Source organism: Pagrus major, chromosome 12 (assembly GCF_040436345.1).
Source record: "Pagrus major chromosome 12, Pma_NU_1.0".
NCBI lineage: Eukaryota > Metazoa > Chordata > Actinopteri > Spariformes > Sparidae > Pagrus > Pagrus major.
Window position 1 is genome coordinate 2088237 of NC_133226.1, and position 14759 is coordinate 2102995.

Consider the following 14759-nt stretch of genomic DNA (forward strand, 5'->3'; position numbering starts at 1 on the left):
TTCAGGCGCAATGCTATGACGTATGTTTAAGTTGAGGCTATTGGCTTGTAAATATCTTTCAATCCGTCTGTCAAGAGGCACATGAACAGCGTTCAGTAGGTGCTGAGTCTGAAATTGAGACTGAGATAAAGATATTAAAAGGGTGACTGTTGTTTGCGGCTTCAATGTGTCTGAGCTTCATCAGCTGCCTGTACGCGTGCATTCAACTTCCCCATCAGAGATCAGAAAGAAACGATATGTTAATCCCCAGCAACTTCCGCCAGCTCTGGAAAAAAATATGTGTTTAATTTAGAATATTACTGATTAGGTCTTCTGGATGTTGTCTGATGAGGTATAGGATCTGCCGCTTTCTACTGTTCCCTGTTTTTCCAGCAGTTTGCAACGACAAACAGGGGAAAAAAACAGGAAGACAAACTCGTCCACTGGCAATGTGAAAAGAGTTTATTGCTGATTATTAGCGGGTTTACCCGCGTTTAAAAAAACCCATGTATACATGCCAATTTTGGTGTAAAAGTGGTATCAAACACACACACACACACACACACACACACACACACACACACACACACAGTAGTTTAACTGGAGGGACAAGGAAGTGTTGAGGTGTGCCAGAAGGCCCTCAGTCAAAACCCCACTAGATGTAGCAGCGGCCTGGCCTTTCAGCTCTCAAAGGGCCCTTTCACGATGGAGACAGCAGGCTGTTGGAATGCAGCAGCCAGGAGTCTTATTCAGCTCTGGTTGGAAAAGCAACCTATTGCCCCCAAACCCTTATTTTACTAGGCTGTGGATACATGTATTCAGTCGTAGATGCTGCCTGATGTCTTTCCTGTTACCAGGCTGTAAAAAGCTCAACACAGTTCTTGGTTTTCTTCTAGAGTACTGACAAAACATGACTTTACTATGTGACAGAATACTACTTTACTGTGTCATGGGTTGCATGGTGTATAAGTGGGCTCAATGTTATCTGGGGGAGCAGCTACTTAACAAGACTAAAATCCCACAAGTGCTCCCTAGAGGTCGCAGTGTTCATTACAGTCCACAGTACAAGAGTGTCAAAGAAAACATAATCATTTCGTATTCTATATTGAGTGCTGAGTGTGGCACGAGAAGAAAGTTCATTATAATCCTTTTTTTTTACCCTTAACGCATACCTTGTGTGTCAAGCGAACCAGGACTATAAACACTGTCTAATTCATCAAAGGGGCACTATGTCGTTTTGGAGAAGAAATTCAAACTCTTCAGAAGTAGTTTTAGTATTTACAATATTAATGAGGTAATAATCTAAACTCAGAAATATTTATTTTTTCGATAACTGAATAAACAAGCTGTTCTCAGGGGAAATAAGGTCCCCCAAATACTGTGTGAAGCTAGAAAGGAGGCAGGGTCCGCCAAATATAAACAACGTGAAACTGTGTTGTCCTCTAAGGTCAGTGTATTGTTTATTCAGTTTATTTAGTCATGAAAATGAAGTGTTTGTTTATGTAGTAAATGAAGATCTTTCTCTTCTGATTAAAATATCTTCCCCAAAACCACATAGTGCACCTTTAATTTCATTCAATTAAGTCCCCAACAACAACAATGTTCTGGTGTTCAATTGTCAAAAATTATGAAAAACTGCTTTTCTAATGTTTTTCTCCAAAAAATGTATTGGGTCGCAAGAGGTATGTAAAAGTGCTACATTTTCTTGTACCGATTTTAGATCAAAGCCAGCATGTATATGCAGGTTTTTTAAATTTGATATTATTAAGTTACTAAATAAACAATAGTAGATTTTTGTATGTTACGGGTAAACAAATGTGTTTAGTATAGTGAGTGACACAGTAAAAAAGGTTGATGCATTATTCAAATAAAAGGGAGGTATGTACAGTATAGCCTACATTATGATAAGGGTCTACTTTATGTTTTATGCCACCTTCAAATGGAACTTGTGAGGTTGTAGTTATGACATAGGAAGTCGTGTATACAACAACCTTAAATAAAACTAGTGCTAATATAGCAGATTGTAAACTTCCTCAGTAAACCAACTGACCTCTTCAGCTTTTGCAACTGTTTCTCTGGGCTAGGGAGGGTTGACAGGCCAGGTGTCCATAGACGAGGCCCCTCCACACACAACAATCTTAAAAAAAAACAAAAAACAACAACCACTAACATTGCTTGGGGGTTAACTGCCAGGCTGCTCGTGGAGAGCAATGGCTTTGGAGGAGGAACCCCAAGATGAGCAGCAGCAGATCTGCTGTAGCAAGCGACAGCTAAAGAGGTTGCTGCATTTACTGTGGTAACTATAGCTTTACCCTGCCAGCTCCCTATTCCTTAGTCAGGGTGAACCATATGTGTGAAGAGAGCAGACATTACAGAAGTGCTTCACTTGCGTACAGGAAGAGAAATGCCCAGACTGTCAAGCTCATAGTTCATCTCTTCTTTCCTCATCCACCTCAGGTGTGTTATGTCATTAAATATACAAACAGCGTACTAATCGTTACTCTTAATCATTAAGATGTTGTTCTGTTGGTGCCCTATTACTGTGGGGACCACTGTTGCCTTCACTCGCCACATCTTCTCCAGCTCTTCTTTCAGCCCTTATATTTCTCAAGCTTCTCGAGTTCCTTCTTCCGGATGTTGCTGTCGCTTGGGATTGTTACATTTATCACCACTGCCTTCCCCTGATGTTTGTCTACCACAACTATGTCTGGTTAATTATCCATCACCAGTTTGTCGGTCTGTATCTGGAATTCTCACAGGATCTTGGCTTGGTCATTCTTCACCATCTTCCGAGGTGTCTCTCATTTTGACCTAGGGGCTTCCAGCCTATACTCAGCACAGATGTTCCTGGACACTGTGCCAGCCACTGTTATGTGCTGGAGTGTCTCAGGGGCATCTTTGCACAGCCTGCATCTGGCGTCCTGCCTGGTGTGGTAGATCCCAGCCTCAATCGATCTTGTGCTGCGTACCTGAGTTCCTGTGCTGCCATGATCAGTGCCTCTGTGTTGTCTTTCAGTCCAGCTTTTTCCAGCCACTGGTAGGATTTCTTGATATCAGCCACTTCCTCAATCTGTCAATGGTACATACCAGGGGTTTGTCCTTCCATGTTTCCTCCTGCTCTTCCTTCTCCTCCTCACAGAGTTTCTGCTTCCTGAGGTATTCATATACCAGTTCAACACTTGAGGCCATCCTCCTGAATAAGGGTGTCATGATTTCGATTTAAAATTGAAATCGATCGAAATTAATTCACAATCTCGAACTTTGAATTAAAAAATGGAATCGTCGATGCTGCCACACGCCCATGTCACATCCGGTCGGCTTGCCAAGGGAAAAAAACCCCACACGATAGCATGTTGTTACACCATTCCTGTTCGGCTCCCGGACCGTGGTCGGGAAGCACAGGGGAGATGATTTCCTCGAGGGCCGAAGTTTATGTTTACCTTCGGGGTGAACCCCCTTTCACGTGTTAAGCTGGTCGGGAAATAATACCAGGGAGCTTTGCTGTATCTTGAGGAGCCGTCGCCTTTATTCACAGCCAAACTGCAGCCTATATTGTTCACTTTATTGCTGTCGCTACTACTGCTACTCCTTTCCTTCTCCTTCCTCTCCCATTCATTCACTGTCCGCACGTACGCACGCTCCCTCACTCTCGCTCGCCCACTCACACCTTACGCACCTTGTGTTCAACTGTTCGGAAATAGTTTGTTAAGACACTTAATTGTTCAGAGAAGACTATGGACATGGCTGTTTTATTTTTTTGTTTGTTTCGTTGTGAACTTGAATGTCATCTTCTGTGAAGAAGACTGCAGTTACAAAAGAGAAATTAGATGGCAGGTTATTTTGTTTAAGTTTCCAGTTGACTGAAGATATAAGTATTATGTTGTTAATAAATGTTTTAAATTTGACAATGTAGTGTGGTACATTGCGAACAAAGGTCAGATATATTGCATAAAAGTCTAGTCTAAAAATGGCATAGCAACCTGTGCTTTAAAAAAAATAAATGTAAAAATCGAGAATCGAATCGAACCGTGACCTTAGAATCGAAAATTGAATTGAATCGAGGATTTGGAGAATCGTGACACCCCTACTCCTGATATACTCATGGATGTTTGTTGTATCATTCTGGATAGTGGCTTTGCCACTCACTAGTCCTTGGCCTCCTTCCTTGCACTTAGTGTACTACCTCTGGACGCTGGACTTGGACCCTCCATGCATTCTGCTGATAACGAAGCCATACATTGTGTCTGGTCACATGTGCCTGATTCTGATTAGCGTCATGGCAGAATGAGGCGCAGTTAGAGAGAGCAGCCACATATTACACATAGTCATCATAAAAAAAAAAAAGAAAAAAGAAATGTGTGTATAAGGTACGTCTCTGATTAATTAAAATCCGGAAAGGACGTGAACTCATGATCCATGTGTCCAGAGGACGCGCCATATATTGTAACATTGTGAACAAAAAAAATAATTATATATATTGAAATAATTATAAGAGGAAACTCGCTATCAAGACAGGAAAAAAAATCTACTGGTCATCGTTTCTTACCATCTGCGCACAGTGTGCATATCTCAATCATTGTGACATGATACCTTCTTCTGCAACAAGACCAATCCTTGACACACAAAGATTTCAACAATCAAAGCTACAAATTTGGTATTGGTGAATAAACCAACTGGGCCACTGTCAAGAATAATCAGCTTTGATCGATTCTGTATTTATTTTATGGCGGATGAAGCTTTGCCATTCAGGAGACACGCTGTGTTGAAACCATAGAAATAAACCAGTTTTTAGTTTATGTGAATTTTGTAGTCAAGTGTATCACGATGATATGATAGGGTTGTACCCAACTTTAGTTTTTATCATTTGAATCAGTTTTTGCTGTGCAATAAAAAGATGAAAAGTTTACATCTTTTACTCATAGTGATACAAATCAGGTTGGAGTGTCTTTCTGTGTGTCATGGTGTCTGGCTACCAAACCCAGAGACAGAAAGGACACTCATTCCTGCGCTCGCCCATGCCCTCCCCTCTGCTCAGTTTGCCGCTGGAAATAGATGAAAAATGTCCCAAGAAGAAGAAATGAGCTTTCAGATTTATGATGTGAATTTTAGATGTTGACTTTTGATCGCTTTTCTCTTGAGACTAGAAGAACTTAGAAACTTAGTCTTGAAAACATAGACAAAAATGAATTGACAATGCAGTGCACCATTCTCTCTCTTGTTAAAAATAAATTTAGCTTATCCAGCAGTCGATCTCTCTCTCCATCTCTCCCTGAAATCAACTTGAACAAAGGATTATGCAGCCAGATCAGTTCAATGTCTACTCCAAGTTGTTCCGTTTTTAAAGGTTTTATTGAATAATTCAAGGAACAAAAAACTGTGAGCTAAACGTGCGGTAAACGAAAAATGTGCGCTCCCAGGTCACCCCCTCTCTCTAACACCGACATCCAGGTGACAGGTGAAATTATATAAGTTAATTAAGGGGTCCATCCCATGTCACGTCACCACACATCTAACGCAAATATATAGCCCCTATATTCCTGATTACAATATTGACCATTTTCAGGTTACTAATTTCAATTTACAACTCTGGCAGAATTGTAGTTTCCTCACAGTTTTTTCTAGCAATGCCTTTTCATGTCTTATCTTCTTAAGCTAATGCAGTTTGACCTCCTGTTTTTTCAGCAGTGTAGTGCAATGCAATTTATGGCAATCCATTTCACATTATTGTATAATCTGAGTCTTTCAGAATCAGGTCGGCTATCAGCAATCTCACTGGAATTTAACAGGAAATAGAAAACTGTATTTCAGTTTTCTAGTTAGTGCGAATGAGGATGCATTATTATCACTGACAAGCAATCACACAATTGTTCATTATTATATTTTCTTCTTCCCCTTTATTGGTACGCTGCTAGTCCTTCTTGCTTGCAGCTAGAAATGTGGTTCCAAAGCTAACATGTTAAGTATGTTTAGGAGATATGTGCTATTACTTTTACTGCTGTTGTGGCCAAAAGTTAACATACACTTGAGTCTTGAGTTCCAATGATTTCTACAACTCTCATTTTTCTCTGATAGAATGAGTGGAACACATACTACTTTGTCAAAAAAATCATTGCTGAAGTTTGGTTCAATAATGAATTTATTATAGGTCTTTTGACAATGTGACTAAATCTGCTGGGTCAAAAATATATATACAGTAATTCTAATATTTGAGAGTTGTAGAAATCATTAAAACTCAAGACTGCCATTATATACATATTCTTTACAAGTGTATGTTATCTTTTGACCATGACTGTATGTGCAGCTACAGACTCCATTTAAGCTTTAACTCAGTTGATGTCTTATACAGTATATATGTTAAAGTAATCATACCTGGCAATATATAATCATACCTGGCTCCCTATCGGGATATCCTCAACATATTAAAGGATGTACTCAATAACACCACCAGGTGGATGTTATGTTTTGGCAAATAACTCATGAACTGTTTTCAGTATAAGAAATAGTTATGTACAGTGGGTTCCTTGGATAAAGCTGAGTCGATGGATAAAGGCCATGCCCATGTGGTCATATGCAAAATTTCCTGCAATTTTTGATTTTTTGGAAAACACCCTTTTCTCTTATAGTGGCAAAAAAACATGTCATCCTATCTTCACCACATCTGGTACATACCCTATTTAGACAATCCTGATCAAAACTTATGCATTTGTTTTTTGATATCAGTCACCATTTGTCCGTAATTAGTTATCAAACTTTATATGGCTTGGCCTGATGCACTTGACAGGCCCTAACTCATCCATCTATAATTCGATAAGAATCAAATTTCAAACTGTTGCATGTAGAGTATGTACAATTTTTTACGATTCTACACCCAGGAGGCGCTTCATAAACAACAACATGATATTTCTGCAACTCTGCTGTCTTTAAGAAAATGAAACTTGGCACACAAGTCCTCCACGAGCATGTGTGTGACATATTGAGACATGGTACCAACAGAGTCACCTTGTGGCCAGTGATAAAATAACACTGTGTCTCTTTTTAGCATGATTCAATCCAACGCTGCTGTAAAATGTGTGGCATTCACCTCTATTTGGTGCTACAGTACCTATCAGGTTTTGTATTTGTTATTGCCCCAAATTATACTCTCTAAATTTAGTGGCATCTAGCGGTAAGGTTGCAACCAACTGATACTTCTGGAAGTTGAAACAGAATGTAACAGAATTTATCATAAGTAGTCATAGTCCCTAGAGAGGAATGTCCAATAATTCAAATGATCCCTAACCATTGGCCAGTGCTACATCATAAGAAAATCCTGTGCCTAAGACATTCATAACAAGGTATCTTCAAAACAAATGACTGGAATGTTCATTCATTCATTCATTCTTCTAGCACCACTATCAACCCAAAATTTCCCCTTCAAAGTCAATAGAGATGTTGCCATGGATTTTACTAAGAGGATGAATATTAATGGCCCAATGGCTTTTTCAAGGGCTACTTTCAGGAAAAAATTTTACATTTTTAAAATGTTACCTCCACTACTGCAAAGCCTCTACAAATAGTTACTCATATAGTTCCCTTTGTCCAGCACCTGTTTTGTCTATGATAAACTTTGCAGTCTTTATTGTTAACGCTTGTATTCTCTCTACGGCTATTTCTGCAGCTGATCGAGGTCTGCCAGTGGATACAGATGGTGTGGTTGAGGCTCAGAGTGGAGCTGCACCCACAGCTGAAGGTAAGACAAATACTTTTCATTTTGTTTTCTGAACTGTTATCAGTGTGTACAGTTAGTTCAAAAAATCACCCCCCAAAACTTCTAAAGCTTGCTAATCAATTGGTTGTATGTAATCTGTTAAATACATACAAAAATAGAGATGTAAAAATGTATCACAGGGAGGTCTGTGCTGGAACAGCAGCCAGATGCAGTGACCGTGTACAGTTCCCTGGAGTCTTCCCATCACACTGAGGTTGTCAGGTTTGGCACTTTTGCGTTTTTACAGAGGCCAAAACTAAAAGCTTTGTGTGAATTACATGGTAGGCAGGCTAGCTGTTCACTGCTGCTCTCAGTCTATGTGTTAAACTAAGCTTACCACCTTTCAGCTCAGACTACATACGTCTTACATGTTTGGTACCAACATCTACCAAACATGTACCAAACATGCTCCACGAACATTTATAGTAAGTAGTCTTGCTGCAGAGTTTTGGACTAAATATAATCTAGCAAAAGCATCTTGGCTTAGGGTGGAATAAAGAACATTGCAGTAGTCTAGGCGGGAGGACTCAAACACATAAATAACTATTTCCAACTGATGGAAAGATAACCATAGCTGCATTTTTGCAATATTCCTTAGTTGTAAATAGCAGGACTAAGTGACTGTCTTGATGTGTTTATCAAATTTCAGTTGGTAATCAAAAGTGACACCTAGGTTTTTGGCAAATGATTTTCTGTCAGTGGCCAGTGAGCAGAAGAGGATGTTGGTGGAGACAGACTGATCTGGGGTGAAACCCCGAACTTCAGTTTTACTGTGATTTATTTGTAGATCATTTTGAGACATCCAGTTACTAATCTTACCCAGACAATGGTTAAAGTGGTTAGATTAGAGATATTGCCAGGCTTAACGGACAAGCAGAGCTGGGTATCATAGGCTTAACACTGATTAAAAAAAACAAGTGACATAAGGGGAGTATATATCATGGAAATAAAATGCGTTCAAGAAAGGACACCTAAGGTACTCCACAAGTTAAAGGAGCACTGGTGGATACATTGTTATTAGCAGTTCCAAAAGTTTCGGTTGGGTTAATAGGATGGTTAGGGGCTGCATCAGATATTCCAACCCACTTTTCCAGTTGGTCAATTAATTAATTAATAACCAATTGGTATTTATCAAATACATAATTTTCTTCTACCAGTTTGGGAAGCTTCTTGCAGACCAGTTTTTCAAGAATCTTAGCTGTGAAAAGTAATTTTCAATTAGATCTTCAGTTAGTTCGTATGGTTGGATCTAGGTTTGGTCTCTTTAGCAGGGGTTTGAATAACGGCCATTCTAAAGGATTCAGGAACACAACCAGATGAGAGCAACTGGTTCACCATAAAAAGAGGAGAAGGTCCAGTTACAATAATCGTTTCTTTAAGTAATCTGGGAGGGACAATGTCAAGAGGGCATCAATCAAATCACTGAGGGAAATGGAAGAAACCGGGGCTAAGGGACATGATGGATGCTCTTATTCCATTGATTTTACCAACAAAAAAAAAAAATGTTTAAAAAATTCAAAACCAAAGGTTGCTGGGGCTGGAGTTGTTTGCTTATTATATATAAATTATTGAAATAAGTAGTTTGTACATCCTTCATTTTTAGATTCAGCAGGATCATTAAGTCTTTCTTTCTATTATAGTGGACAAGAAGTCGGGACATTTCCCAGCTACGCTCTGCTTGTCAAAATTCTCTTTTAAAAGAGCGGATGTCATCATTTAACTGCTTGGGTTTTAAGTGGGGCTGCAACTTCTGGAGTAGATGAACTTTTATCGTTAAAATGGTTCATCATGTCATCAATATGAAAAGGCAATGACTCACCTTCATTCAGCACAGAGAAGGTAGAGGAAAATACAGCTGTAGACTGACTTGTGATTTGATTTGTGATCCGAGTTAGAATCATCCAGTTTGAGAGAGCTAAGTGACAAGCCCAACGTAAATCTAACTATTTTAGAACTGAATATTTTGTCTTCTTTCACAGAGTGTTGGGTACATTGGTAGGGCAAGTTTGGTTATTAGCAATTAATAATTACTTATAGTAATTAAAACACACATGACTGAGTGAACAATGGCTTGGAAACAAAGTAGACTCTAAACTATTCACTCAATAGAGTGTGTGGGTATGTGTAGGTGTGTGTGTGTATGTGTGGGTTAGTCGAGAGGAGAAAGAGAGAGAGGGCAAAGAGCTAATGCTCTCAGCACAGCAAGTAGGAGGACATGGCTGTGTCGCCTTTCTATCACTCAGTGCCCGGCAAACAAACTCAGGCTCGGTCACCTGCCTCCAGTCATTGTTTCAGATATAAATGTGGGTTATTGTGCGCTAACACAGCGGCAAACCTAACACTTGGATCCACAAAATCTCAAATCAGCTTGTGATGAGCACAAAGAAAGGCAAACAGCAATCGCAATGTTTTACAGTACTACTTACTTTCCATAGGGATCTGAGGCCTGGTTGCACAGCGTCTACTCTGGATCCAAAATTTTTTTTAGTAATCACAAAAATAGTCTTTTGCTCATCCAGCAAGGCTTAAGACTGTGGCCTACGTGAAGGTAAAATTCAAACAGGTGCTCCCTTTTAGTAACTGCTCCACAGGAGAAAGCAGGTGCTTCCAGCAACGTGTTTCGGTGGGACTGCTGTGAAAAGTGGGATGCAGTGGTACTTAAACTCTCCTGACACCATGGCTGTTGCACCGGAACTGCAGTGCGCCCAGGTGTGCTTTCAGGCAATGGGAAAAGAGTTTTGAATCTGGAGAAACATAACAACCTGGTGTGACTTACTGGACCACTGGGGTTTGGCCGCACTTTCTTTGTTTGCAGGCTTGGAGACCACATGATAGGCTTTTGGTTTTACATTTAGGCCTCTGTATTAAGACCATGTGGTGAGGTCCCAACAAGTGCATGACTAATTCCGTAATGACATTGATCAATAGGAACACAGAGTGCTTTTGCATGCACACCTGTAAACATGCATGGGTAGCTGTTTCATTACATCTGGCACAGAAGTCAAGGAGGAACTAAATAGAATTTGGTCTTCAAAGATGAAGGACATCACAAAACACGTTTTTGGCAATAACTCAATAACTAATTTGCTAATTAAACAAAATTTTACACAAATCTCTTATGAGATAAAATGTTGCAGTGATGATACCGTATACCCAAAAGTTCAAAGGTCAGCTTCAGCGTGACATCATAATGTCACAAACCACTTTTCTGGCCATTATTCAACACCATAACTCAGGAAAAGAACTGACACTAATCTTGGGTGTCTGATTGTTTACATCCTCTGTGCTGCTGGGTTCAAGACGTGTCTAAAGCATCCATGTTTTAGAATATGTACCTTCTTTTTAGCAACATCCACATTTGTAGCATTGTCAGTGCTACAACTTTGTGCTATCGAAATCAGCTTTATTGGCCAAGCATGTGAACACATACAAGGAATTTGACTATGTTATTTGTCTTTCTCAATGAACATACACACTTAAAATCATACAGATGTAGTCCACTATAAGCTCATTGGTTTTGCTGATGTTGATTTTCAGGTGATTGTAGTTGCACCATCCGACGAAGCTCTCACTCAGTCCTTTGTACTCCTCTGTAAAAATAGTCTGTAAGTTAAAACAGCATGTTTCTTCTTTTTTTTAAATCTGATTTTGAAAAGTGATACTGGAAGACAACAGAGCAATGACACAAACATACAAGTCCCTCCCTGTTTAATATTATGAATCTAATTTTCTCTAGATGTAATACATTCCCTAATTCATATAGCCTTGTGTCAAATATTGTCCAATTTCCAGAATTGTAGCAGCAATTTTCTGGCTAGCAGTGTAGATAGAGAGATGGTCTGGCCTTCATGCCTGTTCATCACTCCAGCTGACTCGACCACCCCAAATAGCACAGTTAGAGGGGCAGGGGAGAACTCCCTGTTAAAAGCTTTGGAGAAAAAAAATAAATCAAATAAGTAACTCCAAAAAGTTTGCCTCCTCTGACATTGTAAGAATTGGTGAGACAACATCCCTTGATCTTTTGAGCATTTTACGTAGAGGGGTGAAGTGTCTTGAGTATTTCATGTTATCTACTGTGAATACTTTTAAAAGAGGTTCTCCACATTTCTTCTGAAATGTCATTACTCAATTGTTTCTGCCAGTCCTTCCTAAAAGAATTTGACAATGGAGTATTTTTATTTTGTAAAATGTTGTAAAAATGAGACACAGTGCCTTTAGCATATGGTTATATATTCAGGAGACTGTCAAGTGTAGCATGAAGAGGCCTCTGCTCAAAAAGTGGGACATAAAAAGTTTTGCCACTGTAGGAATAGGAAGAAGTGTGAAGTTGGGAGTTGAAACATCTGCTGCAGTTGTTTAGAAGAAGTGAGGTGATTGTTAATATTGAAATCTCCTTGTGATTTGTGACCTTTGGTTGTGGTAACTGTACACTACTTTTGTTGGGTCACTTGTGGTTGCAGCTTAGGTGTAAGCTGGCAACATTTGTGTGTAGTGGTGACTACAGAGTGATGCCTTTTGTGTGGTGGTTGTTACTGTCCACTTATGGTGTGGTCACGTGTGTGTTATTGCTTTTGTGTATTTAATTACAGTTAGTGTGTTTGGGATGGAGTCACTCCACCAGTCAGTGGATCTTGAGTGGTGTACGTGGCTTCCCAGTTCGTTCGGTCACTTTGTGTTTTTGGGTTACTGTCTCCATTACAGGAAAGTGTGCGCGTGTGTGTGTGTGTGTGTGTGTGTGTGTGTGTTGTTGGAGATGGCAAGGTGTCCATTTTGTGTCATGGTAGTGGCAGTTCACTTGTGTTGGGTCTGTGTGTGCTGCTGTTAGTGGATGGCAGAAATTCTGTAGTTTAACTACTCATTGTGACCCTTTTGTTATGTGGCTGTTGCACTCCACTGTTGTGTTGGTCACTTGTTACTGTTTTGGTGTGTGTGCTCCCGCAGTAATTATGTACCGTTTGGTTTTGTGTGTTCTCACCTCATAGCGGTAGCCGTTAATGAGAGTGGAACCCACTGATTGTAGTCCTTTGTAGAAGATGATGTGTCGATTTTATGTAGACTGTGTGTGATTTAACAGGACAGAGGATAGACTCTTGAAATTGAACCCCTAAAGGAATGATCAATCTTGAAGGGGGGACGCGTTTAAACCCCAGAGGTCGTAAGAACATCGTCATGCATGTTCTTTAATTTCCTCTAATTTAATCCCTTTTTCTTGTTACCTGTGTGCATGTGTGATTGGCTGCTGGTGTGTTTACCAGAGTGAATGATGACTGAGTTTGAGTGTAGGTTGGCTGAGGGAGCTGATTGGTTCCAGCCTCCGACCCAGTGGTTTGAGGGCCGGCTCCTCCCAGTTCCTGTGGGCTCTCCTCTCTCCACTCTCAGCCAGACTGCAAGCATGTCTGTTTATGTGCTAGATGTGTTTTAAATAAAACCTTTAAAAATACTTTGCTGCTGGTGCTGCTTGGGAGATGGTCAGGAGAGTCTCATTTTCATGTTGCAGCAGGGTTTCCCCTAGGCCCTGATTGTAACAGTGAGTAAAAACTATAGTCATATCTTGATATTTACCTTGAAATTCCGTTGTTGGGAAGGATCCATATGTTTGTTATAGGCCAGTGTTGTCTCAACAAGGGTGGTTCCACTCATAATACTTTTGAAAGTGGGGTGTTGAGGTGTTCTTGGGGGGCTTTTGCGAGTTCACACCAGAAATTCATGACAAGACAAGTTGAAACTTTCAAGGGTTTCCACTCAGATTTCAAAACATTTATTACATTTTTTGATTGGGTGCTGCTGTATTTGCTGTATTTTCGCTACTTTCACTCCAGAAGAGATGAGGCTCATGAGGCTGTCATCAGTGACAGTGCGAGGGGCAGCTTCACTTGCTTACAGGAGGAGAAATGCCCAGACTGCTGTGCTCGTATTTCATCTCGTTTCGTCAACCACCTTGGGTGTATTACGTCGTTAACTATACAAACATGGGTTAATGATTAAGACTGACCATTAGTCTGCTGATTATTTAGCTTGACAATCAGGTGTGTTCATACATTCAGTCAGAAATTCAGTGTTACAGTTTCAGAGCTCTCAGAGCATCTTCTGTATGGAAGATATTTTTGCCATTATTAAAATTCAAAGTCCAAATAGAAAACTAAAAGTAAAATAAATAAAATGTAAAACAATTACAACTAGAAATAATCAGATTATAAATAAAGGTAAAACAAAAAGTAAATTGTAAAAGCAATAAATGTGATACTCTAAATGGGTAATAGTAAAGCTTAAATGGAAATTTGTTAATTAAATTAATGGGAAGTAATCTGTAGATCTCAGCAAAACATACTTTCTAGGCTACAGCTTTCATGATAATGAGTAAAATCAATTAAAAAGAAATCTATGAATGGTACAATTTGCATGGCAGTCATAGTGCCCGAGATGGCGGTGAATTTGGTCTCCATAGAATTTTGCAGGGCAGTAATTGCGCTCATCAAATCTGCTGTAGAGAGGTTTGTCTCCATATACTCTTTAATTAATTTAATTACAGAGACCCAACGTGTCCCCCATGAGCAAGCACTTGGCAACAGTGGTGAAACCTGAAGCAGAACCAGACTGAATGGTGGGCGGCCATCTGTGTTCACCGGTTGGAGAGAGAGTGGGGTAATAGGGTACTATGACTTCTTGAAGATACTGTATGCTGGTGCCTGGCCATTAAGGGCTTTGTATGTGAGGAGGGGGATTTTAAATTCTATTCTGTATTTTATAGGATGCCAGAGACTTATTGCGGCAGCCTGATAAAAGGGAAGTGCAATAATCCAGCCATGAAGTAACAAAAGCGCAAATTTTTCTGCATGTTCTTGAGACAGGATGTTCCTGATTTTTGCAATGTTCCGTAGGCGAAAGAAGGCAGTCCTTGAAATATGTTTCAATATGTGAGAGTTAAAGGACAAATCCTGATCAAAGATTAATCCCAGATTCCTTACTGTGGTGTTGGAGGCCAGATAATGCTGTCCAGAGTAGCTATATCATTAGATAATGTGTCTCTGAGATG

The 14759-nt window shown here is 39.8% G+C and overlaps 1 protein-coding gene across 1 annotated transcript in view; it reads left to right on the top strand.

Annotated features, from left to right (window-relative positions):
- Positions 1 to 2189: 2189 nt before the first annotated feature.
- The window catches only part of ror2 (receptor tyrosine kinase-like orphan receptor 2), a 58863-nt gene continuing 46293 nt past the window's right edge, over positions 2190 to 14759 (top strand). The window contains exons 1-4 of the mRNA XM_073478348.1: positions 2190 to 2275; positions 2795 to 2907; positions 2996 to 3016; positions 7637 to 7708. Of these exons, the coding sequence (XP_073334449.1) occupies positions 2190 to 2275; positions 2795 to 2907; positions 2996 to 3016; positions 7637 to 7708 (292 nt within the window). The remainder of the gene's footprint in view (positions 2276 to 2794; positions 2908 to 2995; positions 3017 to 7636; positions 7709 to 14759) is intronic.